The sequence below is a fragment of the Thamnophis sirtalis genome, unplaced genomic scaffold, assembly GCF_051295495.1.
Source record: "Thamnophis sirtalis isolate CommonGarterSnake01/CBP01778 unplaced genomic scaffold, rThaSir2_p1.2 scaffold_6, whole genome shotgun sequence".
NCBI lineage: Eukaryota > Metazoa > Chordata > Lepidosauria > Squamata > Natricidae > Thamnophis > Thamnophis sirtalis.
In genome coordinates, this window is record NW_028261386.1 from 123,803,608 (window position 1) to 123,830,948 (window position 27,341).

Consider the following 27,341-nt stretch of genomic DNA (forward strand, 5'->3'; position numbering starts at 1 on the left):
AGGAGGAGGAGGTGGCGGCAGAAGATATTCTGGTGGCAGCGGGGGCTTTGGGGCTTCACCTCAGCTGCAGTGCTGGGCGCAAGCGGCTAGGACTGGCCGCCCACAAAGGGCCTCCCCGGGCTTGCTTTGCTGAAAACGGGGCGCTTGGTGCTAGTTTGAGGCCTATAGCGCTATTCTAGGTATATGCGTTCTGGCTGCCTTTGCCTACAGGCCCCTTCAAAAAGGTATGTATCTGCTTTGGGCATTTTAAATTAAATATCTCCTTTTTCCTGCAGGAACTTTCGTCCAGTATCAACTTCAGCATTATCTAATCCAGAAGCTTGGATGGAGAGGTAGCCTGTGGGCCTATAGCGCTATTCTAGGTATATGCGTTCATTTAGGACAACTATTGGAACCATGCAATAGTGTAGAAACAATTGGAAAAGAACTGAATTTTAAATTATTTATGCTTTGTAGCTAAATTGAGTTGAGACCCTATTTTTCCTGTTTGGGAGTTTGACCTTGGGATGGAGAGTCTTGGAGGGGAAGCACCAACCACTGAAACCAGAGATTGACTCTTCTTCCTCCCTCCCTTTTCTCTTCCAGACATGGATCCCAATGAACAGCTGCAACCATCCAGCGACAGACCCTAGAACGTCCTTAGGGACCCCTGGAAGGCGACTTTGTTTGTCCTTGGGATCTATGTATTCCTTGGCCTCTGCCTATTTCTCCACCAGTGCAACTAAGTGGCTCTGATCAGGGGAGTGAAATCACCACAACCTGGGGAGCCCTGGGGCACTGAAAGCCCCCCCCCCCAAATGTTGGTGGAACTAATAGGAGAAAGAATAGAATCCCTCAGGGCTAGAAGGGACCTTGAAGGTCTTCTAGTCCAACCCCCAATCTTTTTTGTTGTTGTTGAAAATCTGGAGCCCCCATTAAGAATTATCTTCATTATCATTGTCAAGAAGACAATGTACTAGTCAGTTATATTTGATTCTTTTCCTCTTCTTCAATCCCCAGAAAAAGGTGTCTGCAAGTGTCACCAGAGAAACAAAACGAAGATGTGGAGGCTGATATCATCACTGTGGAACCGTACATACCGGAACTCATCTACCCCAACATCCCCATCATTGATGAGCGAAGGATGTCAGACGTTCTACGTTGCACGACAATGTGATGGATGGTAAGTGTTTGAACTAATTTGGTTGTTGGTTTTTTCTCATTAGGATGATATTATTGTTATTTAATTCTATGTCCAAAAGAAGAGTCTTAGCTGAAGGGAGAGGATTTGGGGCCTCTTGAGGTCACCTGGGGTCCTTGGTTGCTTTGCAGTGCCTGCTTTGGGTTTTTGGGTGGGGATGGCTGGCCTTGGAAGCTAAAAAGGAAGAAGAGGGGGAGCCTGGTAGTTTTAAATATTAATTTGGTTGTTACGTTTTATTTATTATTTCTTGCTTACTTATTTTTTTAATTAAAATATTACATTGGTGTTTCTTGATAGGTCTGATCATGGTTAGCGTTTATTTCACGAGGAAACGCGCTTTGGCTACTGGCCTGGTGATGGCTGGAGGGGCTGCAGGGACTGTCCTCCAGTATCAACTGCAGCCCTTTCTCATCCATAAGCTGGAATGGAGAGGCAGCCTAAGGGCCTATAGCGCTATGCTAGGTATATGCGTTCTGGCTGCCTTAGCCTACAGGCCCCTTCAAAAAGGTATGTATCTGCTTTGGGCATTTTAAATTAAATATCTCCTTTTTCCTGTGTGTGTGGGGGGGGAGGGGGGAGAGAGCAACCCGGTCCCTGAACCAGCTGCTTCAAATCTATAAAAGGCAGATCCCATCCGAGGTGAGTTGGTTGAGGAAGCAGCCTTTCTTACCCCTGGATGAGATGGGCTTGCTGTTGGGTTCCAGAAGGTCAGCCTTGCATTTACCCTGGGCCTGTCTTATTCCGCAGAACCCGACCATCAGAAACAAGGGACACTGGATCGGCCTGTTGGTCCCTTTCTGGGTCCATACAGAACCTGCCTTCCAGTACTGGGACCTCTTGGCTGCTAAACATGAAATTCCCAGCTCCAGCAACAGGTAGGTTTCCCTCAGTGACTTATGGCCATTTTTGCACCCTTACGTAATTTTCGGGCTGCAGGAACTTTCGTCCAGTATATACTGCAGCATCTATTGCCGGAAAGTCAGCCTTTATTGACTGGACTTCAATATAAAACAACTACTTTCAATTTCTCTCTGTTTCTTGATAGGTCTGATCATGGTTAGTAAGTATTTCACCAGGAAAGGCCATTTGGCTACTGGCCTGGTGATGGCTGGAGGGGCTGCAGGGACTGTCATCCAAAATGAACTGCAGCCCTTTCTGATCCAGAAGCTGAAATGGGGAGGCAGCCTGCAGGCCTATAGCGCTATTCTAGGTCTATGCGTTCTGGCTGCCTTTGCCTACAGGCCCCTTCAAAAAGGTCCTGCTTATTAACAGTCTTTAAGCAAATGGTTTAAACTATATGTCAATGCTCTTGAAACCCACAAGAATTGGTGTCATTTACATCAGTAAAACATACAAGTGAGTTGATAATATTTTTTTTACGATATTTTTTTATATGTTTAATTAAATGCATTTGTCTTTTTAAGCTTGGGTTGGATCAATCAGCCACGCTCTGATGATGACGCTTGCTCCCCTGTCCGGGAAACTCATGGTGAGGTATGGAGCCGCCAAAGTGGCAGTAGTTGGCGATCTGGTGACCATAGGTGGTCTGCTGTGGTCATCATATACAGAAAAATTCAAGTACCTATTTTTCAGCCGGGGAATCATTGTCGGCGTGGGATCAAGTCTGGCCTACGCTCCAGGTAATGCTTTACATTAAAATCAAATTTTGTCAGACATTTCTTCTGTTTTTGAAACAGAAGGAGGAGGGGACAGGGGTAACGCGGTGCCCAGTTCAGGAGCGGAAGGGGATGTGTCACTGCCATGGGCGGGGGTGGTGGCGGGAGCTTTGGCAGCTTCACCTCAGCCGCAGTGTCAGACGGCAAATCTGGCAGTGCTGTTGGAGGAGGAGGAGGTGGCGGCAGAAGATATTCTGGTGGCAGCGGGGGCTTTGGGGCTTCACCTCAGCTGCAGTGCTGGGCGCAAGCGGCTAGGACTGGCCGCCCACAAAGGGCCTCCCCGGGCTTGCTTTGCTGAAAACGGGGCGCTTGGTGCTAGTTTGAGGCCTATAGCGCTATTCTAGGTATATGCGTTCTGGCTGCCTTTGCCTACAGGCCCCTTCAAAAAGGTATGTATCTGCTTTGGGCATTTTAAATTAAATATCTCCTTTTTCCTGCAGGAACTTTCGTCCAGTATCAACTTCAGCATTATCTAATCCAGAAGCTTGGATGGAGAGGTAGCCTGTGGGCCTATAGCGCTATTCTAGGTATATGCGTTCATTTAGGACAACTATTGGAACCATGCAATAGTGTAGAAACAATTGGAAAAGAACTGAATTTTAAATTATTTATGCTTTGTAGCTAAATTGAGTTGAGACCCTATTTTTCCTGTTTGGGAGTTTGACCTTGGGATGGAGAGTCTTGGAGGGGAAGCACCAACCACTGAAACCAGAGATTGACTCTTCTTCCTCCCTCCCTTTTCTCTTCCAGACATGGATCCCAATGAACAGCTGCAACCATCCAGCGACAGACCCTAGAACGTCCTTAGGGACCCCTGGAAGGCGACTTTGTTTGTCCTTGGGATCTATGTATTCCTTGGCCTCTGCCTATTTCTCCACCAGTGCAACTAAGTGGCTCTGATCAGGGGAGTGAAATCACCACAACCTGGGGAGCCCTGGGGCACTGAAAGCCCCCCCCCAAATGTTGGTGGAACTAATAGGAGAAAGAATAGAATCCCTCAGGGCTAGAAGGGACCTTGAAGGTCTTCTAGTCCAACCCCCAATCTTTTTTGTTGTTGTTGAAAATCTGGAGCCCCCATTAAGAATTATCTTCATTATCATTGTCAAGAAGACAATGTACTAGTCAGTTATATTTGATTCTTTTCCTCTTCTTCAATCCCCAGAAAAAGGTGTCTGCAAGTGTCACCAGAGAAACAAAACGAAGATGTGGAGGCTGATATCATCACTGTGGAACCGTACATACCGGAACTCATCTACCCCAACATCCCCATCATTGATGAGCGAAGGATGTCAGACGTTCTACGTTGCACGACAATGTGATGGATGGTAAGTGTTTGAACTAATTTGGTTGTTGGTTTTTTCTCATTAGGATGATATTATTGTTATTTAATTCTATGTCCAAAAGAAGAGTCTTAGCTGAAGGGAGAGGATTTGGGGCCTCTTGAGGTCACCTGGGGTCCTTGGTTGCTTTGCAGTGCCTGCTTTGGGTTTTTGGGTGGGGATGGCTGGCCTTGGAAGCTAAAAAGGAAGAAGAGGGGGAGCCTGGTAGTTTTAAATATTAATTTGGTTGTTACGTTTTATTTATTATTTCTTGCTTACTTATTTTTTTAATTAAAATATTACATTGGTGTTTCTTGATAGGTCTGATCATGGTTAGCGTTTATTTCACGAGGAAACGCGCTTTGGCTACTGGCCTGGTGATGGCTGGAGGGGCTGCAGGGACTGTCCTCCAGTATCAACTGCAGCCCTTTCTCATCCATAAGCTGGAATGGAGAGGCAGCCTAAGGGCCTATAGCGCTATGCTAGGTATATGCGTTCTGGCTGCCTTAGCCTACAGGCCCCTTCAAAAAGGTATGTATCTGCTTTGGGCATTTTAAATTAAATATCTCCTTTTTCCTGTGTGTGTGGGGGGGGGAGGGGGGAGAGAGCAACCCGGTCCCTGAACCAGCTGCTTCAAATCTATAAAAGGCAGATCCCATCCGAGGTGAGTTGGTTGAGGAAGCAGCCTTTCTTACCCCTGGATGAGATGGGCTTGCTGTTGGGTTCCAGAAGGTCAGCCTTGCATTTACCCTGGGCCTGTCTTATTCCGCAGAACCCGACCATCAGAAACAAGGGACACTGGATCGGCCTGTTGGTCCCTTTCTGGGTCCATACAGAACCTGCCTTCCAGTACTGGGACCTCTTGGCTGCTAAACATGAAATTCCCAGCTCCAGCAACAGGTAGGTTTCCCTCAGTGACTTATGGCCATTTTTGCACCCTTACGTAATTTTCGGGCTGCAGGAACTTTCGTCCAGTATATACTGCAGCATCTATTGCCGGAAAGTCAGCCTTTATTGACTGGACTTCAATATAAAACAACTACTTTCAATTTCTCTCTGTTTCTTGATAGGTCTGATCATGGTTAGTAAGTATTTCACCAGGAAAGGCCATTTGGCTACTGGCCTGGTGATGGCTGGAGGGGCTGCAGGGACTGTCATCCAAAATGAACTGCAGCCCTTTCTGATCCAGAAGCTGAAATGGGGAGGCAGCCTGCAGGCCTATAGCGCTATTCTAGGTCTATGCGTTCTGGCTGCCTTTGCCTACAGGCCCCTTCAAAAAGGTCCTGCTTATTAACAGTCTTTAAGCAAATGGTTTAAACTATATGTCAATGCTCTTGAAACCCACAAGAATTGGTGTCATTTACATCAGTAAAACATACAAGTGAGTTGATAATATTTTTTTTACGATATTTTTTTATATGTTTAATTAAATGCATTTGTCTTTTTAAGCTTGGGTTGGATCAATCAGCCACGCTCTGATGATGACGCTTGCTCCCCTGTCCGGGAAACTCATGGTGAGGTATGGAGCCGCCAAAGTGGCAGTAGTTGGCGATCTGGTGACCATAGGTGGTCTGCTGTGGTCATCATATACAGAAAAATTCAAGTACCTATTTTTCAGCCGGGGAATCATTGTCGGCGTGGGATCAAGTCTGGCCTACGCTCCAGGTAATGCTTTACATTAAAATCAAATTTTGTCAGACATTTCTTCTGTTTTTGAAACAGAAGGAGGAGGGGACAGGGGTAACGCGGTGCCCAGTTCAGGAGCGGAAGGGGATGTGTCACTGCCATGGGCGGGGGTGGTGGCGGGAGCTTTGGCAGCTTCACCTCAGCCGCAGTGTCAGACGGCAAATCTGGCAGTGCTGTTGGAGGAGGAGGAGGTGGCGGCAGAAGATATTCTGGTGGCAGCGGGGGCTTTGGGGCTTCACCTCAGCTGCAGTGCTGGGCGCAAGCGGCTAGGACTGGCCGCCCACAAAGGGCCTCCCCGGGCTTGCTTTGCTGAAAACGGGGCGCTTGGTGCTAGTTTGAGGCCTATAGCGCTATTCTAGGTATATGCGTTCTGGCTGCCTTTGCCTACAGGCCCCTTCAAAAAGGTATGTATCTGCTTTGGGCATTTTAAATTAAATATCTCCTTTTTCCTGCAGGAACTTTCGTCCAGTATCAACTTCAGCATTATCTAATCCAGAAGCTTGGATGGAGAGGTAGCCTGTGGGCCTATAGCGCTATTCTAGGTATATGCGTTCATTTAGGACAACTATTGGAACCATGCAATAGTGTAGAAACAATTGGAAAAGAACTGAATTTTAAATTATTTATGCTTTGTAGCTAAATTGAGTTGAGACCCTATTTTTCCTGTTTGGGAGTTTGACCTTGGGATGGAGAGTCTTGGAGGGGAAGCACCAACCACTGAAACCAGAGATTGACTCTTCTTCCTCCCTCCCTTTTCTCTTCCAGACATGGATCCCAATGAACAGCTGCAACCATCCAGCGACAGACCCTAGAACGTCCTTAGGGACCCCTGGAAGGCGACTTTGTTTGTCCTTGGGATCTATGTATTCCTTGGCCTCTGCCTATTTCTCCACCAGTGCAACTAAGTGGCTCTGATCAGGGGAGTGAAATCACCACAACCTGGGGAGCCCTGGGGCACTGAAAGCCCCCCCCCAAATGTTGGTGGAACTAATAGGAGAAAGAATAGAATCCCTCAGGGCTAGAAGGGACCTTGAAGGTCTTCTAGTCCAACCCCCAATCTTTTTTGTTGTTGTTGAAAATCTGGAGCCCCCATTAAGAATTATCTTCATTATCATTGTCAAGAAGACAATGTACTAGTCAGTTATATTTGATTCTTTTCCTCTTCTTCAATCCCCAGAAAAAGGTGTCTGCAAGTGTCACCAGAGAAACAAAACGAAGATGTGGAGGCTGATATCATCACTGTGGAACCGTACATACCGGAACTCATCTACCCCAACATCCCCATCATTGATGAGCGAAGGATGTCAGACGTTCTACGTTGCACGACAATGTGATGGATGGTAAGTGTTTGAACTAATTTGGTTGTTGGTTTTTTCTCATTAGGATGATATTATTGTTATTTAATTCTATGTCCAAAAGAAGAGTCTTAGCTGAAGGGAGAGGATTTGGGGCCTCTTGAGGTCACCTGGGGTCCTTGGTTGCTTTGCAGTGCCTGCTTTGGGTTTTTGGGTGGGGATGGCTGGCCTTGGAAGCTAAAAAGGAAGAAGAGGGGGAGCCTGGTAGTTTTAAATATTAATTTGGTTGTTACGTTTTATTTATTATTTCTTGCTTACTTATTTTTTTAATTAAAATATTACATTGGTGTTTCTTGATAGGTCTGATCATGGTTAGCGTTTATTTCACGAGGAAACGCGCTTTGGCTACTGGCCTGGTGATGGCTGGAGGGGCTGCAGGGACTGTCCTCCAGTATCAACTGCAGCCCTTTCTCATCCATAAGCTGGAATGGAGAGGCAGCCTAAGGGCCTATAGCGCTATGCTAGGTATATGCGTTCTGGCTGCCTTAGCCTACAGGCCCCTTCAAAAAGGTATGTATCTGCTTTGGGCATTTTAAATTAAATATCTCCTTTTTCCTGTGTGTGTGTGGGGGGAGGGGGGAGAGAGCAACCCGGTCCCTGAACCAGCTGCTTCAAATCTATAAAAGGCAGATCCCATCCGAGGTGAGTTGGTTGAGGAAGCAGCCTTTCTTACCCCTGGATGAGATGGGCTTGCTGTTGGGTTCCAGAAGGTCAGCCTTGCATTTACCCTGGGCCTGTCTTATTCCGCAGAACCCGACCATCAGAAACAAGGGACACTGGATCGGCCTGTTGGTCCCTTTCTGGGTCCATACAGAACCTGCCTTCCAGTACTGGGACCTCTTGGCTGCTAAACATGAAATTCCCAGCTCCAGCAACAGGTAGGTTTCCCTCAGTGACTTATGGCCATTTTTGCACCCTTACGTAATTTTCGGGCTGCAGGAACTTTCGTCCAGTATATACTGCAGCATCTATTGCCGGAAAGTCAGCCTTTATTGACTGGACTTCAATATAAAACAACTACTTTCAATTTCTGTTTGTTTCTTGATAGGTCTCATCATGGTTAGCCTCTATTTCAGCAGCAAACGCACTTTGGCTACTGGCCTGGTGATGGCTGGAGGGGCTGCAGGGACGGTCATCCTAAATCAACTGCAGCCCTTTCTCATCTATAAGCTGGAATGGACAGGCAGCCTAATGGTCTATAGCGGAATGCTGGCCATATGCGTTCTGGCTGCCTTAGCCTACAGGCCCCTTCACAACCGTATGTATCTGCTTTGTGCATTTTAAATTAAATATCTCCTTTTTCCTGTGTGTGTGTGTGGGGGGGGAGAGCAACCCGGTCCCTGAACCAGCTGCTTCAAATCTATAAAAGGCAGATCCCATCCGAGGTGAGTTTGTTGAGGAAGCAGCCTTTCTTACCCCTGGATGAGATGGGCTTGCTGTTGGGTTCCAGAAGGTCAGCCTTGCATTTACCCTGGGCCTGTCTTATTCCGCAGAACCCGACCATCAGAAACAAGGGACACTGGATCGGCCTGTTGGTCCCTTTCTGGGTCCATACAGAACCTGCCTTCCAGTACTGGGACCTCTTGGCTGCTAAACATGAAATTCCCAGCTCCAGCAACAGGTAGGTTTCCCTCAGTGACTTATGGCCATTTTTGCACCCTTACGTAATTTTCGGGCTGCAGGAACTTTCGTCCAGTATATACTGCAGCATCTATTGCCGCAAAGTCAGCCTTTATTGACTGGACTTCAATATAAAACAACTACTTTCAATTTCCCTTTGTTTCTTGATAGGTCTGATCATGGTTAGTAAGTATTTCACCAGGAAACGCGCTTTGGCTACTGGCCTGGTGATGGCTGGAGGGGCTGCAGGGACTGTCATCCAAAATGAACTGCAGCCCTTTCTGATCCAGAAGCTGAAATGGGGAGGCAGCCTGCAGGCCTATAGCGCTATTCTAGGTCTATGCGTTCTGGCTGCCTTTGCCTACAGGCCCCTTCAAAAAGGTCTTGCTTGTTAACAGTCTTTAAGCAAATGGTTTAAACTATATGTCAATGCTCTTGAAATCCACAAGAATTGGTGTCATTTACATCAGTAAAACATACAAGTGAGTTGATAATATTTTTTTTACGATATTTTTTTATATGTTTAATTAAATGCCTTTGTCTTTTTAAGCTTGGGTTGGATCAATCAGCCACGCTCTGATGATGACGCTTGCTCCCCTGTCCGGGAAACTCGTGGTGAGGTACGGAGCCGCCAAAGTGGCAGTAGTTGGCGATCTGGTGACCATAGGTGGTCTGCTGTGGTCATCATATACAGAAAAATTCAAGTACCTATTTTTCAGCCGGGGAATCATTGTCGGCGTGGGATCAAGTCTGGCCTACGCTCCAGGTAATGCTTTACATTAAAATCAAATTTTGTCAGACATTTCTTCTGTTTTTGAAACAGAAGGAGGAGGGGACAGGGATAACGCGGTGCCCAGTTCAGGAGCGGAAAGGGATGTGTCACTGCCATGGGCGGGGGTGGTGGCGGGAGCTTTGGCAGCTTCACCTCAGCCGCAGTGTCAGACGGCAAATCTGGCAGTGCTGTTGGAGGAGGAGGAGGAGGTGGCGGCAGAAGATATTCTGGTGGCAGCGGGGGCTTTGGGGCTTCACCTCAGCTGCAGTGCTGGGCGCAAGCGGCTAGGACTGGCCGCCCACAAAGGGCCTCCCCGGGCTTCCTTTGCTGAAAACGGGGCGCTTGGTGCTAGTTTGAGGCCTATAGCGCTATTCTAGGTATATGCGTTCTGGCTGCCTTTGCCTACAGGCCCCTTCAAAAAGGTATGTATCTGCTTTGGGCATTTTAAATTAAATATCTCCTTTTTCCTGCAGGAACTTTCGTCCAGTATCAACTTCAGCATTATCTAATCCAGAAGCTTGGATGGAGAGGTAGCCTGTGGGCCTATAGCGCTATTCTAGGTATATGCGTTCTGGCTGCCTTTGCCTATAGGCCCCTTCAAAAAGGTATGTATCTGCTTTGGGCATTTTAAATTAAATATCTCCTTTTTCCTGCAGGAACTTTCGTCCAGTATCAACTTCAGCATTATCTAATCCAGAAGCTTGGATGGAGAGGTAGCCTGTGGGCCTATAGCGCTATTCTAGGTATATGCGTTCATTTAGGAGAACTATTGGAACCATGCAATAGTGTAGAAACAATTGGAAAAGAACTGAATTTTAAATTATTTATGCTTTGTAGCTAAATTGAGTTGAGACCCTCTTTTTCCTGTTTGGGAGTTTGACCTTGGGATGGAGAGTCTTGGAGGGGAAGCACCAACCACTGAAACCAGAGATTGACTCTTCTTCCTCCCTCCCTTTTCTCTTCCAGACATGGATCCCAATGAACAGCTGCAACCATCATGGTCTGATCATGGTGAGCCTTTATTTCACAAGCAAACGCTATTTGGCTACTGGCCTGGTGATGGCTGGAGGGGCTGCAGGGACGGTCATCCTAAATCAACTGCAGCCCTTTCTCATCCATAAGCTTGAATGGACAGGCAGCCTGCAGGCCTATAGCGCTATTCTAGGTATATGCGTTCTGGCATATGCGTTCTTGGAGGGGAAGCACCAACCACTGAAACCAGAGATTGACTCTTCTTCCTCCCTCCCTTTTCTCTTCCAGACATGGATCCCAATGAACAGCTGCAACCATCCAGCGACAGACCCTAGAACGTCCTTAGGGACCCCTGGAAGGCGACTTTGTTTGTCCTTGGGATCTATGTATTCCTTGGCCTCTGCCTATTTCTCCACCAGTGCAACTAAGTGGCTCTGATCAGGGGAGTGAAATCACCACAACCTGGGGAGCCCTGGGGCACTGAAAGCCCCCCCCCCCAAAATGTTGGTGGAACTAATAGGAGAAAGAATAGAATCCCTCAGGGCTAGAAGGGACCTTGAAGGTCTTCTAGTCCAACCCCCAATCTTTTTTGTTGTTGTTGAAAATCTGGAGCCCCCATTAAGAATTATCTTCATTATCATTGTCAAGAAGACAATGTACTAGTCAGTTATATTTGATTCTTTTCCTCTTCTTCAATCCCCAGAAAAAGGTGTCTGCAAGTGTCACCAGAGAAACAAAACGAAGATGTGGAGGCTGATATCATCACTGTGGAACCGTACATACCGGAACTCATCTACCCCAACATCCCCATCATTGATGAGCGAAGGATGTCAGACGTTCTACGTTGCACGACAATGTGATGGATGGTAAGTGTTTGAACTAATTTGGTTGTTGGTTTTTTCTCATTATGATGATATTATTATTTAATTCTATGTCCAAAAGAAGAGTCTTAGCTGAAGGGAGAGGATTTGGGGCCTCTTGAGGTCACCTGGGTTCCTTGGTTGCTTTGCAGTGCCTGCTTTGGGTTTTTGGGTGGGGATGGCTGGCCTTGGAAGCTAAAAAGGAAGAAGAGTGGGAGCCTGGTAGTTTTAAATATTAATTTGGTTGTTACGTTTTATTTATTATTTCTTGCTTACTTATTTTTTTAATTAAAATATTACATTGGTGCTTCTTTTGCCCCAGGATGAATAGCTGCAGTGGGTGAAATCCCAAAACAACTGGAGCCCAATTTGGACCCCATCGGCATTGACAATCTCACCATCAGTCAGTTGCCAAAGGCCGCCTTCCTTGGAAGAGCTGACATCCAGTCTGAACATCTAGCTGACTGTGTGAAGAACCACAATCCCCCCCTCCCCCATGAGGCAGGACCTTGACATGGTTGTGGGGCTTGTGTGCTCTGAGGAAGATTAGGGCTACACCTCAGGTTCAACCATACTGAACAGGACTCATGAGAGGAATCGGACAAAGAGTGTCTCTCCCATAAACAATAGAGGAAAGCACATAGAACAGAAACCCAGATTGGCTCTCTAGTTGCCCAGGTCAAGAAGGACCATGCCAGGGCTTCAAATTCTTGGACATCTGGTGGAAAATGACCTGCAGGACTCAGGGATGATGGCATCCAGACTCAGCAGGGTTTTTTTTTCCCTGCTGAGAGATTCCTGGTTTCCTCACCTGAACTGGTTCTTTTCGTTTTTCTTTTTATGTACTTTTTATGTAGTTTTATTTAACTTTTGGGGCTTGTTTGTAATTTTAATTACATTTTTTGGAGGTTTTGAATAAAATAAAAATTTGATTAAAAAAAGAAATGATATGACAAAAAGTATAAATGAAATCTTAATGAAAGATTCACATTGTAGCTGCCATTCATTTGTTCTTATGTGAAATAAAAGGGTCTTGTTAAGTCCTACTGCTAAACATTATCTATTTTTCTACTAGAGTTTACTTATGCACTCTATTAGGAAATCGTAGATATTGTTCTAAAAGCTGGATGGTATTTTTAAAACAAGATCAAAGTAGCTTTATCTAAGAATTGGTATACATGTTTGATCACAAAATCCTATTTCTTCAACTATCCCGCCTGTATTAATGACAACATAGAAAACTAGATGAGCAAGGACCAATTGCTATTCACACCTCCTCAGTTTTATGAGGCATTATCTTAATTAATTAACTTAATTATGAGGGAGTACCGTAGTTAATACTTTGCTGGATCCAGGCATTCCCGCAAACTATTAAGGAAGTGTAAAGATAAGTGCAAATAAAATATGGCACCAGGCTAGAAAGTGGAAGATCCTGAGTTCTAGTCCCACCTTAGTCATCAAAGCTGGGTGACTGTCGGTCAGTCACTATACCTTCTACTTCACAGGGTTGTTGTTGTGAGGGGAAATAGGAGAAGGAAGGTGTGTTTGATAGATTGACTGCCTTGAGTTGTTTATAAAAATAAAGGAGTAGTAACAAATAAATGACCTTGGGGAGAGAAGGAGATGCTGCTGCACAGGGAATAATCAGATAAGGTGGGAGAGCCCCCAGGTGCATAACTGGCACAGAAAGAACCTCAGAAAGGACCCTCCATCATTTTTCAGGCTTTCAAAAGAGTTGGTGGGAGAGATGTACTTTCAGACTTTCAAGATTATCTTATGTATCCTTCCAATAAAGTAGAGTTACCTCATTTGGTCATATTTCCTATCTGGTGTACCTGGGAGGTGATGAGTGGGGGGGACTTGCTACCTTGTGTGCCAGGTGAGTCTGGCCAGAGCTGGATCTGGGATCTCAGATGCGGCTGCTGCAGACTTTTGAGGTGCTTCTTCTTGTTTTCCCTCATCTTCTGAAGAGGGGTGACTTTCTCAGTTGGCTGTAGTGGTTTTTCTGCACATGGTAACTGTGGTCCATCTCAGCCACTTCATGTTGCAGACTCTGGAGGTGCTTCTTAATGTCTGGCAGAAAGTTCCTCGCCTCTTTGAGGTTTTTCTCAGTCAGCCTTCTCTTACTTGAGATGGACACTTGGCTAAGTAACCTCGTGCAGTTCTTTGTAGAGTTCTTTAATGTATTTCACCAAAGATTTGTTCTCTAGCTCTAACTGATGGCATGATCTTCTGCAGATCGTCTGTTGTGGTCTTAAGTTGATCCACTTTCTCCTGGAGATAGCTGTGCTGATCTTTCATCCACTGATTATCTTTCTGGAATTTCTGGGTCTGAAAGTCAAAGGAGTCTCTCAGTTCATCAACCTGGAAGTTGGGACCATCAGTGGTCGCTGAGAGATCATCCAAGGATATTGGCTGTACGACCATTTCTTCCTTGTTGCTGACCTGTTTGACAAATGGAGACACAGTCACATCCTCTCTCAGTTCAGGTCTAATTTTACTAACCTGCCTTCTCAATTCTGGCTTTTTCCTAAAGTTTTGGAGTCCATCATCTTCTGCTAGCATGAGATGCAGCAGGAGTGGATAACCAACAATCTGCAGAGGGGGGTCTCCTGACGAAGGATCCTTTCAATATAATCTACCCAGATCTCAACTAAAAACCATCAGGTTCAAAATATCATATTTGAGCCACATCAAGTGAAAATCAGCTCTCTGGAAATGTTCCTAATGCTGGTAAAGGTGGAAGGAAAGAGAAAGGGAGGAAATTTTAGGGTAAGGTTGCTGGATTTGATTACTGTGTGGATGGGTGAACTTTTGGGAGACCGGAAAGTCCAGACTGGGGACAGGTGATCTATTTACCTCTGTGGTCACTCAGAGTCCACACAGTTTCCATGCTGTCAATCAATGCAGACCAAATTCCCTGGAGAAGTCTGCAATGCTGAGAAAAGTGAAGGATCACCCATAAGCAGCTAAAATGAGGCTGGGGGAAGGTTGGGAGACCCAGAGGACCAGGTTGGGGACAGATCTCCATGGAGAAAATTGATCTATGGGCTACTAGGCATCAACATTCAACTTGATGACACATAATCAATCTATCAGGCAGTCAGGCAGGCAGGCAGGCGGTTAACTTACAAGGTCCCTTTCAGCTCAAGGCTTCTGTTGTCTACTTCCTTTTCATTGTTGCCTTAACCTACAAACAGGGAACAGATTAGGGTTAATGCAATCAAATGACAAAAGCCTAAAGCAGGGGTGTCAAACTCAATTCCATTGAGGCCTGTATTAGGGTTGTGTTTGACCTCGAGGGGGCGGGTGTGTGTGGCCAGGGTGGGAGTAGTCAGTTCGACATCACTCGTGTCAAGAGGCACCCCTCCCAGGCTCCGTTTTGAGCAGCGACAGCCTCCTGCAGTGCTCTACCAGCGAACTAGGGCTTAGTAGGGCCACTCGCGGCCCTCTCAAGCTCCGTTTTTGTTGACAGAGGCGCCATGGGCCAGTCCGCTATTTGCAGAGTGTCCTGCGGGCCGGATCTAAGCATTCTGCAGGCCAGATCTGGCCTGTGGGCCTTGAGTTTGACACCCCTGGCCTAAAGCAGTATAACTTTGTATAAAAACACAAACTTGGCCCTTTTAAGGCTTGAATGGTCTTCAACTCCCAGAATTCTGCTTGCTAAATGGCTGGCTGGGAGTTGAAGTCTCCCATACCTTAAAGGGGTCTAGTTTGAGAAACGCCAACAAAATCCCTCAATACTGGTCTCTCTTCAAACTATCCTGACTTCCCATTTGATTCTGAATCCAACTCAAGGCATCTCATTGCTCAAAAAACCCCACAGGAGTCGGTATCAGCTCTCTATCAATTTGACTGTCTTTGTATTGCTATGATTTCTGATAACAGGAAAAGGTGGTGACCTTTGGAATTAAGACAGACACCCCCCCCCTGCAAATACTTACTACGAGTCCCATCTCAACCATGAAAGCCCAGTGAGTGACCTTGAGCCAGTCCTTCTCTCAGCCTTCACAAGGTTGTTCTCTTGAGGATGAAGAAATCTTAGATATGTTCACTACCTTGAGCTATTTAGAGAAATAATAAAGGTGGTGTAAAAAATCCAAGTAATAAAAAATGAAAACAAACGTTCAGTTGCCAGGCCAAGTGTGTTATTGGGAAATAACTACTATCTGGCCAACAAAATCAGAGTTTAGTAATTTCCCCAAATCATTAAGCAGATCAACCTCTAGCTTTGTAGTTGCAATGCCCACCCAACTGGGACAGCCTGAAGCCATTTTTTTGGCCCCTAAAGATTGCAGGTTTTTCCGAGTGCGCTTCACCGCCACAAAGCCAGCCAGGCCCAGCCCCTTTCTGGTGACAGGAACTTTTGACATGATGGATGAGGAGTTTGGTGACAGGTATGGAGGCTGCCAACATGGCAGGTATCAGCATGTCTGTGAAGTTTAATGGAATCCCCACTTTTCTAATCTTCCCCCCTTGGTTCTGCCTTAAAGTGAAGGGTCTCTCCCTCCTGAGGAGCCCAGGCGAGGGAGACCCTGCGATGCCCCCAGTGCCAGCCATCCAATCCAGCCACTTTCCAGGGATGTTGAGCAGAGCCTCCATTATATGGTCCAGACTCCCCAAGGATGCTGGAGGTTGCCATGGCGAGCTTCAGCCAATGAGCTTAGGAGGAGCCTCTGACATCATAGGCCAAGGCTTTGATTGGCCTGGACCTGAGATTTAAACAATAACCACCAACTGGCTGCCTTCCCTTGAGGGTATGGGTTATCCATTGATGAGCCAATCCTGAAGGGGCTTCGAGCCCCGAATTGGCTTCAGCCAGAGCGGCTCCCTCTGAAAGGGAAACCCTCGGTCACCTGGAGAGGTTGGGGAGCCCCAGATTCCACCCCTTCTCTGGGAGTGAAATTAAAATCTTGTCCCTTGGAGTATAATCTGGTGTTAAGAGATCCAGAGAATCCAGGTTTCCCTCTCTAGGCCCAAATGATGAAAGGGAAATATGCATAAAAGAGATATGATTCATATTCAAAAGGCCTTGTGAGAAGGTGCCTGAAGAAACCCATGAATCTTTGCAAGCTTTAGCTATCCTACTCACTGTCTGCGTTGGCCAGATATGGCTTCAAGGCCAGGTGATAGACTGCCCCCAACAGGCAGTGAGAGGGACAGCTAAATCATGGAAAGAACCAGTGGAGAAGGACCCTGATTGCTGACTGGGGAGGTTTTGGAGCTGAAGTCCACTCTTCTTCAGGTTGCTAAGGTTGAGAAACATGCTCTAATAGATCTTGCACTGGGCAGTTGGACAGATGACCTCTAAGGTCTCTTTCAACTCCATTTGTCCATTATTCCCTGCTTACCTTTTTATGGAAGGAAAAACAATCCTCTCTAAAAAGGGACTTGAGCAACAAAATGGAGGATGTGGGGTCTTTGCCAGTTTTAGCTGTCCTACTCACTGCCTGCAGAGGCCAGGCATCACTTAAAGGCCAGACTATAGAATGCCCTCTACAGGCAGTAAGAGAGACAGCTAAAGATGGCACAAGCCCCACAGGGTCCTCCATTTTGTGGCGGGAAAGAGGGAAATTGGCAAAGGAGAAAAGTGGAGAATTGTGGAGTATTTTCTGTGTGTGGAACCTTCTCTCTTCTTTTGGCACCTTGAATAAAATCCATGTTGGTTTTGTTGTCCCCAAAACTGGGCTCTTGCTTAGTGTCGAAGCAGATAAGTCAGGCAAGGCAAAGAAATGAAGACAAGAGAAAATGTTTTATCAGAATTTATATTCCTCACTCTCATGTCCATTCCATTCACACCAGAGTCCTATCTCCACATAGGACATTATGGTTAGCCTTTATTTTACAACAAAGTGTTCATTTGCCACAGGATTAGTGATGGCTGGAGGGGCTGCAGGAACTTTCGTAAAGAATAAACTTCACTATTATTTCATTAAGACTTTTGGATGGCGAGATATTTCGCGTTTGTATAGTGCAATTCTAAGCATATGTGGATTTGCCTACAGGCCTCTTCAAAACCGTATGTATCTGCTTTGGGCATTTTAAATTAAATATCTCCTTTTTCCTGCAGGAACTTTCGTCCAGTATCAACTTCAGCATTATCTAATCCAGAAGCTTGGATGGAGAGGTAGCCTGTGGGCCTATAGCGCTATTCTAGGTATATGCGTTCTGGCTGCCTTTGCCTACAGGCCCCTTCAAAAAGGTATGTATCTGCTTTGGGCATTTTAAATTAAATATCTCCTTTTTCCTGTGTGTGTGTGGGGGGGGGAAGAGAATCCATATTGGGTAAAATAAGGATACATAGTACCCCAAAGAGTTCTTTTCAGGTTTCTGAATTTTCCTACACAATTACTCAGACACAACACAACTATACATCCCTGCCCCCCCCCCCCAATAAATAAGTAGCAACACGGGAATGAAAAGAAAGTAAATCCAACATTTAGGACAACTATTGGAACCATGCAATAGTGTAGAAACAATTGGAAAAGAACTGAATTTTAAATTATTTATGCTTTGTAGCTCAATTGAGTTGAGACCCTCTTTTTCCTGTTTGGGAGTTTGACCTTGGGATGGAGAGTCTTGGAGGGGAAGCACCAACCACTGAAACCAGAGATTGACTCTTCTTCCTCCCTCCCTTTTCTCTTCCAGACATGGATCCCAATGAACAGCTGCAACCATCATGATCTGATCATGGTGAGCCTTTATTTCACAAGCAAACGCTATTTGGCTACTGGCTTGGTGATGGCTGGAGGGGCTGCAGGGACTGTCATCCAAAATCAACTGCAGCCCTTTCTGATCCAGAAGCTGGAATGGAGAGATGGTTTGCGTGCATATAGCGCTATTGTCACACATTTCTTCTGTTTTTGAAAACATGCTGCCCCTTCTCGGTTCTTTTGAATCGAGTCACTTGCAGATAGGGAGGTCATTGTTACATTAAGGTTTCCAGCATAGCTTTGATATATTGTACTGCAGTTTTGTTTATAATTATGTCTTGCTTATTAACAGTCTTTAAGCAAATGGTTTAAACTATATGTCAATGCTCTTGAAATCCACAAGAATTGGTGTCATTTACATCAGTAAAACATACAAGTGAGTTGATAATATTTTTATTATGATATTTTTTTATATGTTTAATTAAATGCATTTGTCTTTTTAAGCTTGGGTTGGATCAATCAGCCATGCTCTCATGATGACGCTTGCTCCCCTGTCCGGAAAACCCGTGGTGAAATATGGAGCCACCAAAGTGGCAGTAGTTGGCGATCTGGTGACCATAGGTGGTCTGGTGTGGTCATCCTATGCGGAAAAATTTAAAACCCTATTTTTCACACGTGGAATCATTGTTGGCGTGGGATCAAGTCTGGCCTACTCTCCAGGTAATGCTTTACATTAAAATCAAATTTTGTCACACATTTCTTCTGTTTTTGAAAACATGCTTTTGCTTTTGCTTTTTTGCTTTTGCTTTTTTGCTTTTTTGCTTTTGCTTTTTTGCTTTTTTGCTTTTGCTTTTTTGCTTTTGCTTTTGCTTTTTTGCTTTTTTGCTTTTGCTTTTGCTTTTTTGCTTTTGCTTTTGCTTTTGCTTTTGCTTTTTTGCTTTTGCTTTTGCTTTTTTGCTTTTGCTTTTGCTTTTGCTTTTGCTTTTTTGCTTTTGCTTTTTTGCTTTTGCTTTTGCTTTTGCTTTTTTGCTTTTGCTTTTTTGCTTTTGCTTTTGCTTTTGCTTTTGCTTTTGCTTTTTTGCTTTTGCTTTTGCTTTTGCTTTTGCTTTTGCTTTTGCTTTTGCTTTTGTTTTTTTGCTTTTGCTTTTGCTTTTGCTTTTGCTTTTGCTTCTGCTTTTTTGCTTTTGCTTTTGCTTTTGCTTTTGCTTTTGCTTTGCAGCACTTTTTCATGAGAAAACCTGCTAGGTAAGCTTTCCATTGGGAGAGTGAGTACGTTCAGCGAAGCGTTGTGAGAGTTGTGTTGCAGAACACACAAAGCAGCATACAGAGCAGTGGTGGGTTTCAACTAACCAATTAAGGAGAGATAGGATGTCAGGTGCAATCATTTTCCTAGGGAGGACTTCCATCCTTAAGTAGAAGTGGGCCAAAAGATACCACCCAGGAACAGGTACAAACTGAAAAAGAAGCAACGTAGGGGATAAAGAAGGAGAGAAACTGAGTTGTAAAGTAAATCCAACATTTAGGACAACTATTGGAACCATGCAATAGTGTAGAAACAATTGGAAAAGAACTGAATTTTAAATTATTTATGCTTTGTAGCTCAATTGAGTTGAGACCCTCTTTTTCCTGTTTGGGAGTTTGACCTTGGGATGGAGAGTCTTGGAGGGGAAGCACCAACCACTGAAACCAGAGATTGGCTCTTCTTCCTCCCTCCCTTTTCTCTTCCAGACATGGATCCCAATGAACAGCTGCAACCATCCAGCGACAGACCCTAGAACGTCCTTAGGGACCCCTGGAGATAATTTATAAACTCTTTATCGTGGAGTAATATACAAATGTGAGCATACAGTTGGACAAAGGCTTAATAAAATTCTAACCGGAGTTGGATGTGATTTTGTTTTCAAACCTGATCTTTGTCGATTGATAAATGTCATATGAATAGTCTATAAATACATCAATATTCCTAAAAAAAAATACTGCCCTAAGTTATTGAAACCTTTATAGTGATCCTAGAATAACATAATGAAACTTACAACAAGGAAAAACCGAAAGAAGGGTTATACTTTGAATAAAGGAGAATAAAATTAAAATTAGAAAGGCTCATTAGTCTTGATAAGAGGAAAAAGAAAGATTAATTCCAGGAAGTATTTTCAAGGGTATTGTAAATCTTGTTTGTTTGTGTGTTTATTGGATTTATATGCCGCCCTTCTCCCAGAGGACTCAGGGCAGCGTACAATATTAAAAAAAAAAACATTACAAAAGTTAAAAAGGAAATTAAATAAAGTATCCAAAAACAAACCCAATTAATATTAACAATACAATTTTAAAAATTAGATTAAAATTAATAATTACATTAATCATTTATTTTATTCTGTTCAGGCCAGGCCGGCTTGCTGGAAAAGCCAACTTCTTAGGGCGCGTCAAAAGGACTGGAGGTCGTCAAAAGGACTGGAGGTCGGGGATTATACGAAGCTCCAGGGGCAGCTCATTCCAGAGGGAAGGTGCTCCCACAGGGAAGGCTCTCCCCCTGGGGGTCTCTAGCCGACACTGTCTGGCCGACGGCACCCTGAGGAGGCCAACTCTGTGGGATCGCACTGGACAGTGGGAGGCTACTGGTGGCAGTAGGTGGTCTCGCAGGTACCCTGGATATTCTTATCGCATAAGAAAAACTTCCAGTTCAATTTATGATAGCCCTGAAGGAAAAAATGGTTTTCTAGAGATATGTCAGATCTATATAAAGAAGAAACAGTCTGCCTCAGAGGAATTCAAAAATGCTGAAGGATTTATGAGATTTGTCAGAACATTGTACATCAGACTAATTATGTCAATCATAACAAAGGCCAATAAAATCTCACAGCAAATAAATTATGCACAGTTGGCTCTAGTCTATTTTCAAATCAAATGATGATGCAACAGCATACAAAAAGATGGTCTTATTGCTATAGCAATTAGCTTTTGGGCAGAACAGAAATGTAGAGAAATAGGAGACACAGAAAGAAGATGCTAGCTAGTATGGTGGCTTTTAAAAATGTATCATTTATGTGTGTGTAACAGGAAGATTTGTTGTTATGCAGTGGTGAATCACAGAGCAGGAATGGGACACAGGACAGAGCATGGGGTGTAATAGTAATATTATTTACATGTTTCTACAACAAAAATATTTTATTCTGTGCTTGATTTCTGAAAAAGAAAAGCAGAAGAGGCATCTATGGATCACAATTTCACTAAGATTTGTTGATCACTAATTATGATTGTAAGATGCAATGATTCTTCAATTTGGGAGAGAACTGAACCAAAGTATTGCTTGGATAATTGCTGGTGAATAGGAAGTTCTTCATCAGCCTCCAGTTTTAAAATTCAGGAACCTATTATGACCATTTAACTTATTTATTTATTACATTTATACATTGCTCATCTCATTGTTGCAGTGATTCCGGGCAGCTGATTTTCATCACTGTGTTTACTAGTTATCCAAACGAAAACAAAACTGCTAATTAAAATTACTTTTATGTAATCAAAGATTAGATAAGCATATGAAATAATGAAGCAGGAAAAGAAGCAAAGGACATCACAATTCTCGCAGAAAAGTGCACAATAATACAAAACATAAACTAAAAGGTAAAGATATTAATCTAATGCAATCAACTGTTGCCACATTTTAACTGCAATCAAACAGTATTTGGCTGCAATCCTTGCTATATCTTCAATTGAAATTTCCCTAGTAAACCAAACAAAAAAGTTTCACATAGAGACTGGGAAAACCAAGCATATGTGGAAAGAGAGCATATGTGTCCCACAATTAATGAAAAGACACGGATTATACTTTCCTGCCAATTTCCTATAGTTACCATATCATTAACACCTTTCTGTGGATTTACTTATTGCTGTGATGCCAGCAGGATCACATTTACACAAGAAATAAATGAAAAGTTTATAAATAAGTTTCAAAATAAAAGGCTGCTATATTTTTGTTGATATTACAGTATTCTAAGATTGTATTATACCTCTGGAATAAAAAATGGTTTGCTTCCTGCTAAGAAAGAAAATTCCTGAATTTATCTACTTTAAAAAAATCCGATCTTTGAAATAAACTGAGATATCGCAGAAATTTAAGTTCTAGTCTCTATAACAGTTTCTGGATTTATCAGAATTCCACAGGTGGGCTGTCAAGACTCTTACATAATGTTTGTCACCTGTGGATGAATTGGGTAACACATACATTGGGTGACACCTAAATTAAATAAACATGTATTTATTTATTTGTTGGTTTTTCTTATTTTCAGAGCATCAGAGTGTAATTCATCCAAATTTACTTTAAAGTAGATATTAACAGAAGTATGGAATTGTTGTGATCTATGAATAAAGCAAAGCCCCTGTGAAATAATTAAAAAAAATTAAAATATGAATAGGCAGTTTATTTAACATTCTATTTCACTGTACTTAATTCTGGTGTTTCCTTACAATTTAGAATCTATGTAATTTGTTAAATGTTTCAAAAAATTAAGTTGCGTTTATTCTACAAGTATGCATAAATTGTAGCTTTAAAATGGCACCATCTTCTACTTAGGTTTAATGGGACTTCTCAAGATTTAAGAAAGTACTTTGGAGGTAGTGCTTGCAAAACCATTCGTGGATCAAATTACCAAAAAAACCAACAACATTCCAGTGATGTAACCTTAAACACTTCTGCTTTTATTGTTTGCTGAGTTTGTCTGCTGATAGATCCAGTGCCCTGTCAAGTAAAAGAAACTTATCCTTTGCTGATCGATGATTCAACATCTTGATTCTTTATGGTTGATTGCTTAGAATCCTTCAAACACTCTTGATATTCTTTTGGGATTTATTAGTGACTAGATTCTTCACTGCTGGTAGAGCTAATCTTGCAGGCTGGTGAGATGTTAGATTTCTCCATATGAGTTTGTTGATTCTCAGAACAAGAAATCCAAAGAAGCTTATACTCCTGGACATTGTCCCAAGTTTAAACATTATTTTAATTAATACAGAATACATAATAAACTCTTGAAATATTTGCTCCATTGTTTTAACAGTTACATAACTCCACTTATAGAAACAGGAACAAGAATAAATGCAAGTTACGGACTGCATATCATATAAGATTTAAGTTTATACTTTTTGTGTTCCGGGGCCCTTTCATCAATTTCATAGCAAATCTGGCCAGTATCTATTTTACTATCCTTCAAAATCAGGGATGAAGCAGGTTTTTTTGAGTTTTTAAATTAATTTCGTGTTGCAGAAGAACCCATAGTGCTGTATACTGAAATATTCCCATCTCACATCATCATCTAATATTTATTCTCAGAGGATGGTTGAAAGGATAGTGCCGACATCATCTTCCATTCTTCAAATACCTTTTTTTTCATCTGATTATGTGGAAAAATTTATTAATCTTTGCATGTGGTTACAGAAAACCTATTTCTTATGATTTATTATGTAGAAATGATTAAAGAATAAGCTAAACATTAATTTTGGGTCAGATTTTAAATTCAAGTAAATGGCTTACACAAATTCTCAACAGTGATATTCAGTATGGTGTTTCATTCTGGCTTAAGAATGATACCATTCCATGGCAATAAATATATACTCAAATAAGGATTTAGGCTGTATGCTGCAAAGTAAGGAATAAAATATACAAACTTTACGTATATCCTGTTGGATGACACAGAATGGCATCCATAGCAATGGCTGATTTGGACAATGTTACAAAACAAATGGGCCATGTACCCCAAGTTAATTATTGGATCCCTCCAAATAGAAACATCTGTATCTCCCAAAATATCCTTTATGACATGATAAAAGAATTTAATCCATCCCAGCATTTCAGAGATTCGAGATATTGTTAAGATTATGGATAAAATTAATGGAGTATGAAAGAAAAATGACATGATCATGGGAGTTTATTTCAGCCAGCTGATTTCTTTCTATATCAACTAAATTCTCAAGAGGGCAAGCTATAGCTATAATGTAAAAATTCCAGCTGCCCTGTCAAAAAATTAAACATGGAAGGTGTTTCAGGAGTGGAAGATTTCAGGAGTGGAAGGTTTCTTGCAGGCAATCTCATTTTTCAAGGGATGAAAACAGAATCAGCTATCTTAAATGTAATCCTGACTAACAGAGAACATTTGGGAGATGGTCTGAAACTGCCAGGACCTTCAGCAAAGCAACCTCATGTTGGAGTTCAAGGTAACTAGAAGAAAAGCTGAGCCAAATCAATACAGTGGTACCTCGTTACTCAACTACTTTACAACTTGGCACTAGAACACATTTTGATGTGAAAATGTTGTCCCAGTACTTGTTTGTTTAGCACTCAATGCACAAACTAAAACTTATCAGTGTTGGCTGCCTTGTGACTCACTACAGTATTCGTTATAAGAATTTTTTTTGTACTCATTATTTTTGATACTCATCGTGCCTCCCAGAACCAATTAAGGCTGAGTATCAAGGTACCACTCTATCTTGGATTTCCAGAAGGGTGATTTAAATTAATCCAGGCGAAAAGTAGATAGTGCACTTGGCTTGGAAGCCTGCAAAACAAATAACCAATATAACGATAAACAAGATATTGAAAAACAGTACTGTAGGATTGCCTTATGGTGTTGCAACGAAGACAGAGTCAATTCCTTTGTAAATGAGATTTTTATTATAAAAATAGATTTCTTTGTAATAAAAGTTTTATAAATGTTATAAAAATTATTTCTATAAATTGTATTTTGATAGCATTACAACTTTCAGTAGTTTTTTCAGCATTTTTGTAATTACATTGAAGTGTACCATCATCTTTAGTGGATCCTAGTATTTTCATACACGCACACACCAGAGGTGGGCTTCAAAAAATTTTCGAACCTACTCTGTGGGCGTGGCCTCCTTTGTGGGAGTGGCTTGCCAGCCATGTGACCTGGTGGGAGTGGCTTGCCGGCCATGTGTTTTCTCTCTCTCTCTCTCTCTCTTTCTCTCTCTTTCCTTCCTTTTGTCTCTGTCCCTTTTTCCTTTTTTTCTTTCATCTCTCTCTTTTTCTTTCTTTTTTCTTTCTTCCTTTTTTTCTTTCTCTCTCTGTGTGAGTGTGTGTGTGTGTGTGTGTGTGAGTGGCGGGTTTCAAAAATTTTTGGAACCTCTTCTGTAGGTGTGGCCTGCTTTCCAGGTCCACTGGTGGAACTTCTTCTAACCGGTTCGGTAGATGTGATGAACCGGTTCTACCGAATAGGTGCAAACTGGCAGGAACCCACTTCTGGCACACATACACACACACTTTGGGGGAAACAACTAGGGCAGCAATATTCCGACAGTAATGGCAACAAGATTCACTTCTTCCTGATAAACACGTCCTGCTAGAAAGTGGAGAGAGCTTGCTTGCTGGCAGGTTTAGCACTAGTCTTCTTGGAAGTATCTCTAAAACTATATAGAGTCCCTGCTCCAAAGCTGAATGTTGGACCTTCTGTAGAGAAATCACTTGATTTCCTCACAGAGGTCTTTGAATGGGAAACCAGCTACAGCAGTGGTCTCCAACCTTGGCAACTTTAAGACCTGTGGACTTCAACTCCCAGCGTCCCTCAGCTTTGCAAAGCTGGCTGAGGAACTCTGGGAGTTGAAGTCCACAGGTCTTAAAGTTGCCAAGGTTGGAGACCACTGAGCTACAGGGATGCAAGGCAGGAAACAGCTGCCCCATCTCCACATGCTTAGGCCACTTTTCATAAGCAGATGTCTGTGGAAATTCTCAGTCATCCAGGTCACAGTTGTCTCAAAAGTGCTTTTTCAAAAGACAACTGTTTGGTGTTTTTTTCCCAGAAGGAAGAGGAGGAAGGAGGGGGGGAGAGGAGGAAGAAGAAAAGTTTGTCATCCAATAAATCCCATGAGTTGCTTCCAAGCAGATTCATCATTCCTAAGCGGATGAATACACGGTCTTGGAATGCTTGATCCCTAATGGGAAGAAATTATTTCCCGAGTGGGCGGCTGTGCTCATTTGCATCGCGAGATGCCAAAAAAAAAAAAAAAAAAGAGCCGTCTTTTCTCCTCTTCAAAAGGCCTTGTGAGAAGGTGCCTGAAGAAACCCATGAATCTTTGCAAGCTTTAGCTATCCTACTCACTGTCTGCGTTGGCCAGATATGGCTTCAAGGCCAGGTGATAGACTGCCCCCTACAGGCAGTGAGAGGGACAGCTAAATCATGGAAAGAACCAGTGGAGAAGGACCCTGATTGCTGACTGGGGAGTTTTTGGAGCTGAAGTCCACTCTTCTTCAGGTTGCTAAGGTTGAGAAACATGCTCTAATAGATCTTGCACTGGGCAGTTGGACAGATGACCTCTAAGGTCTCTTTCAACTCCATTTGTCCATTATTCCCTGCTTACCTTTTTATGGAAGGAAAAACAATCCTCTCTAAAAAGGGACTTGAGCAACAAAATGGAGGATGCGGGGTCTTTGCCAGTTTTAGCTGTCCTACTCACTGCCTGCAGAGGCCAGGCATCACTTAAAGGCCAGACTATAGACTGCCCCCTACAGGCAGTAAGAGAGACAGCTAAAGATGGCACAAGCCCCACAGGGTCCTCCATTTTGTGGCGGGAAAGAGGGAAATTGGCAAAGGAGAAAAGTGGAGAATTGTGGAATATTTTCTGTGTGTGGAACCTTCTCTCTTCTTTTGGCACCTTGAATAAAATCCATCTTGGTTTTGTTGTCCCCAAAACTGGGCTCTTGCTTAGTGTCGAAGCAGATAAGTCAACGGACACAAGATGTGATACAGAATCATACTTTTACTTTGGTACCCAGATCTAAGGAGCCCGGTTTGAAAAGCTAACCAAGGGCCAAGACTAGAGTCTTCCAGCAGTTTTTATAGTCAAGGGATGGTCGCCTTCAACCCTTTGCCCTTCCCCTAATCATGCATGCACAACAGATCATTTTGAATGGTTATTTGGGTTTTACGTTGTTTTTTCACACACACACACACACACACGGTCACAGGTGACTTGCAAAGTGTGCCGGTTTAGGTTTTTTTTTCCTTAGAAGTGAGCTATTCTTCCTGGCTGGCGGTTTGAAGGTGCTAACTTCTGCCTGGCTGTTAATGTGCAGCCCCCCCTCCTTCCTTCCTATTGCAGAGCAGAATAAAAGAACAAACAGCTTTTTCTGAGGCAGCCCCCCCCCCTGCGACTCCCCTCCCTCTTCAGAGAGAGAGACAGGAAAGGAGCAAAGCTCTTAATTGCCAAGGCAAAGAAATGAAGACAAGAGAAAATGTTTTATCAGAATT

General features: G+C 43.3%; 1 protein-coding gene and 1 long non-coding RNA gene across 3 annotated transcripts; one reads left to right on the top strand and one right to left on the bottom strand.

Moving 5' to 3' along the window:
* The first annotated feature begins 7,539 nt into the window (after positions 1-7,539).
* On the top strand, positions 7,540-12,190 carry LOC148045198 (monocarboxylate transporter 1-like). 2 transcript variants are annotated; one of them, XM_087718912.1, is made up of 4 exons: positions 7,540-7,726; positions 7,967-8,094; positions 8,265-8,474; positions 8,710-8,872. In XM_087718912.1, exons 1-4 carry the CDS (start codon positions 7,686-7,688, stop codon positions 8,808-8,810), a joined length of 480 nt encoding a protein of 159 aa, XP_087575038.1. In that variant the 5' UTR covers positions 7,540-7,685; the 3' UTR covers positions 8,811-8,872. The 2 variants fall into 2 exon arrangements, 1 of the variants encoding a protein (XP_087575038.1); XR_015697098.1 differs by lacking the exon at positions 8,710-8,872 and adding an exon at positions 11,763-12,190 and having other exon boundaries at positions 7,542-7,726.
* Positions 12,191-12,993: 803 nt separating this feature from the next.
* LOC148045199 (uncharacterized) lies at positions 12,994-15,504 on the bottom strand. Its single transcript, XR_015697099.1, has 3 exons — positions 15,385-15,504; positions 14,573-14,630; positions 12,994-13,885 (listed from the first exon to the last, which is right to left on the bottom strand). It is a non-coding gene; the product is annotated as an uncharacterized LOC148045199 (long non-coding RNA).
* Positions 15,505-27,341: the final 11,837 nt, after the last annotated feature.

Coding starts and splice junctions, on each gene's coding strand:
- LOC148045198 (XM_087718912.1), top strand. CDS start 7,686: ATGCGTTCTGGCTGCCTTAGCCTACAGGCCCCTTCAAAAAG. Junction 7,727..7,966: donor CTACAGGCCCCTTCAAAAAG/GTATGTATCTGC, acceptor CTTATTCCGCAG/AACCCGACCATCAGAAACAA. Junction 8,475..8,709: donor CTACAGGCCCCTTCACAACC/GTATGTATCTGC, acceptor CTTATTCCGCAG/AACCCGACCATCAGAAACAA.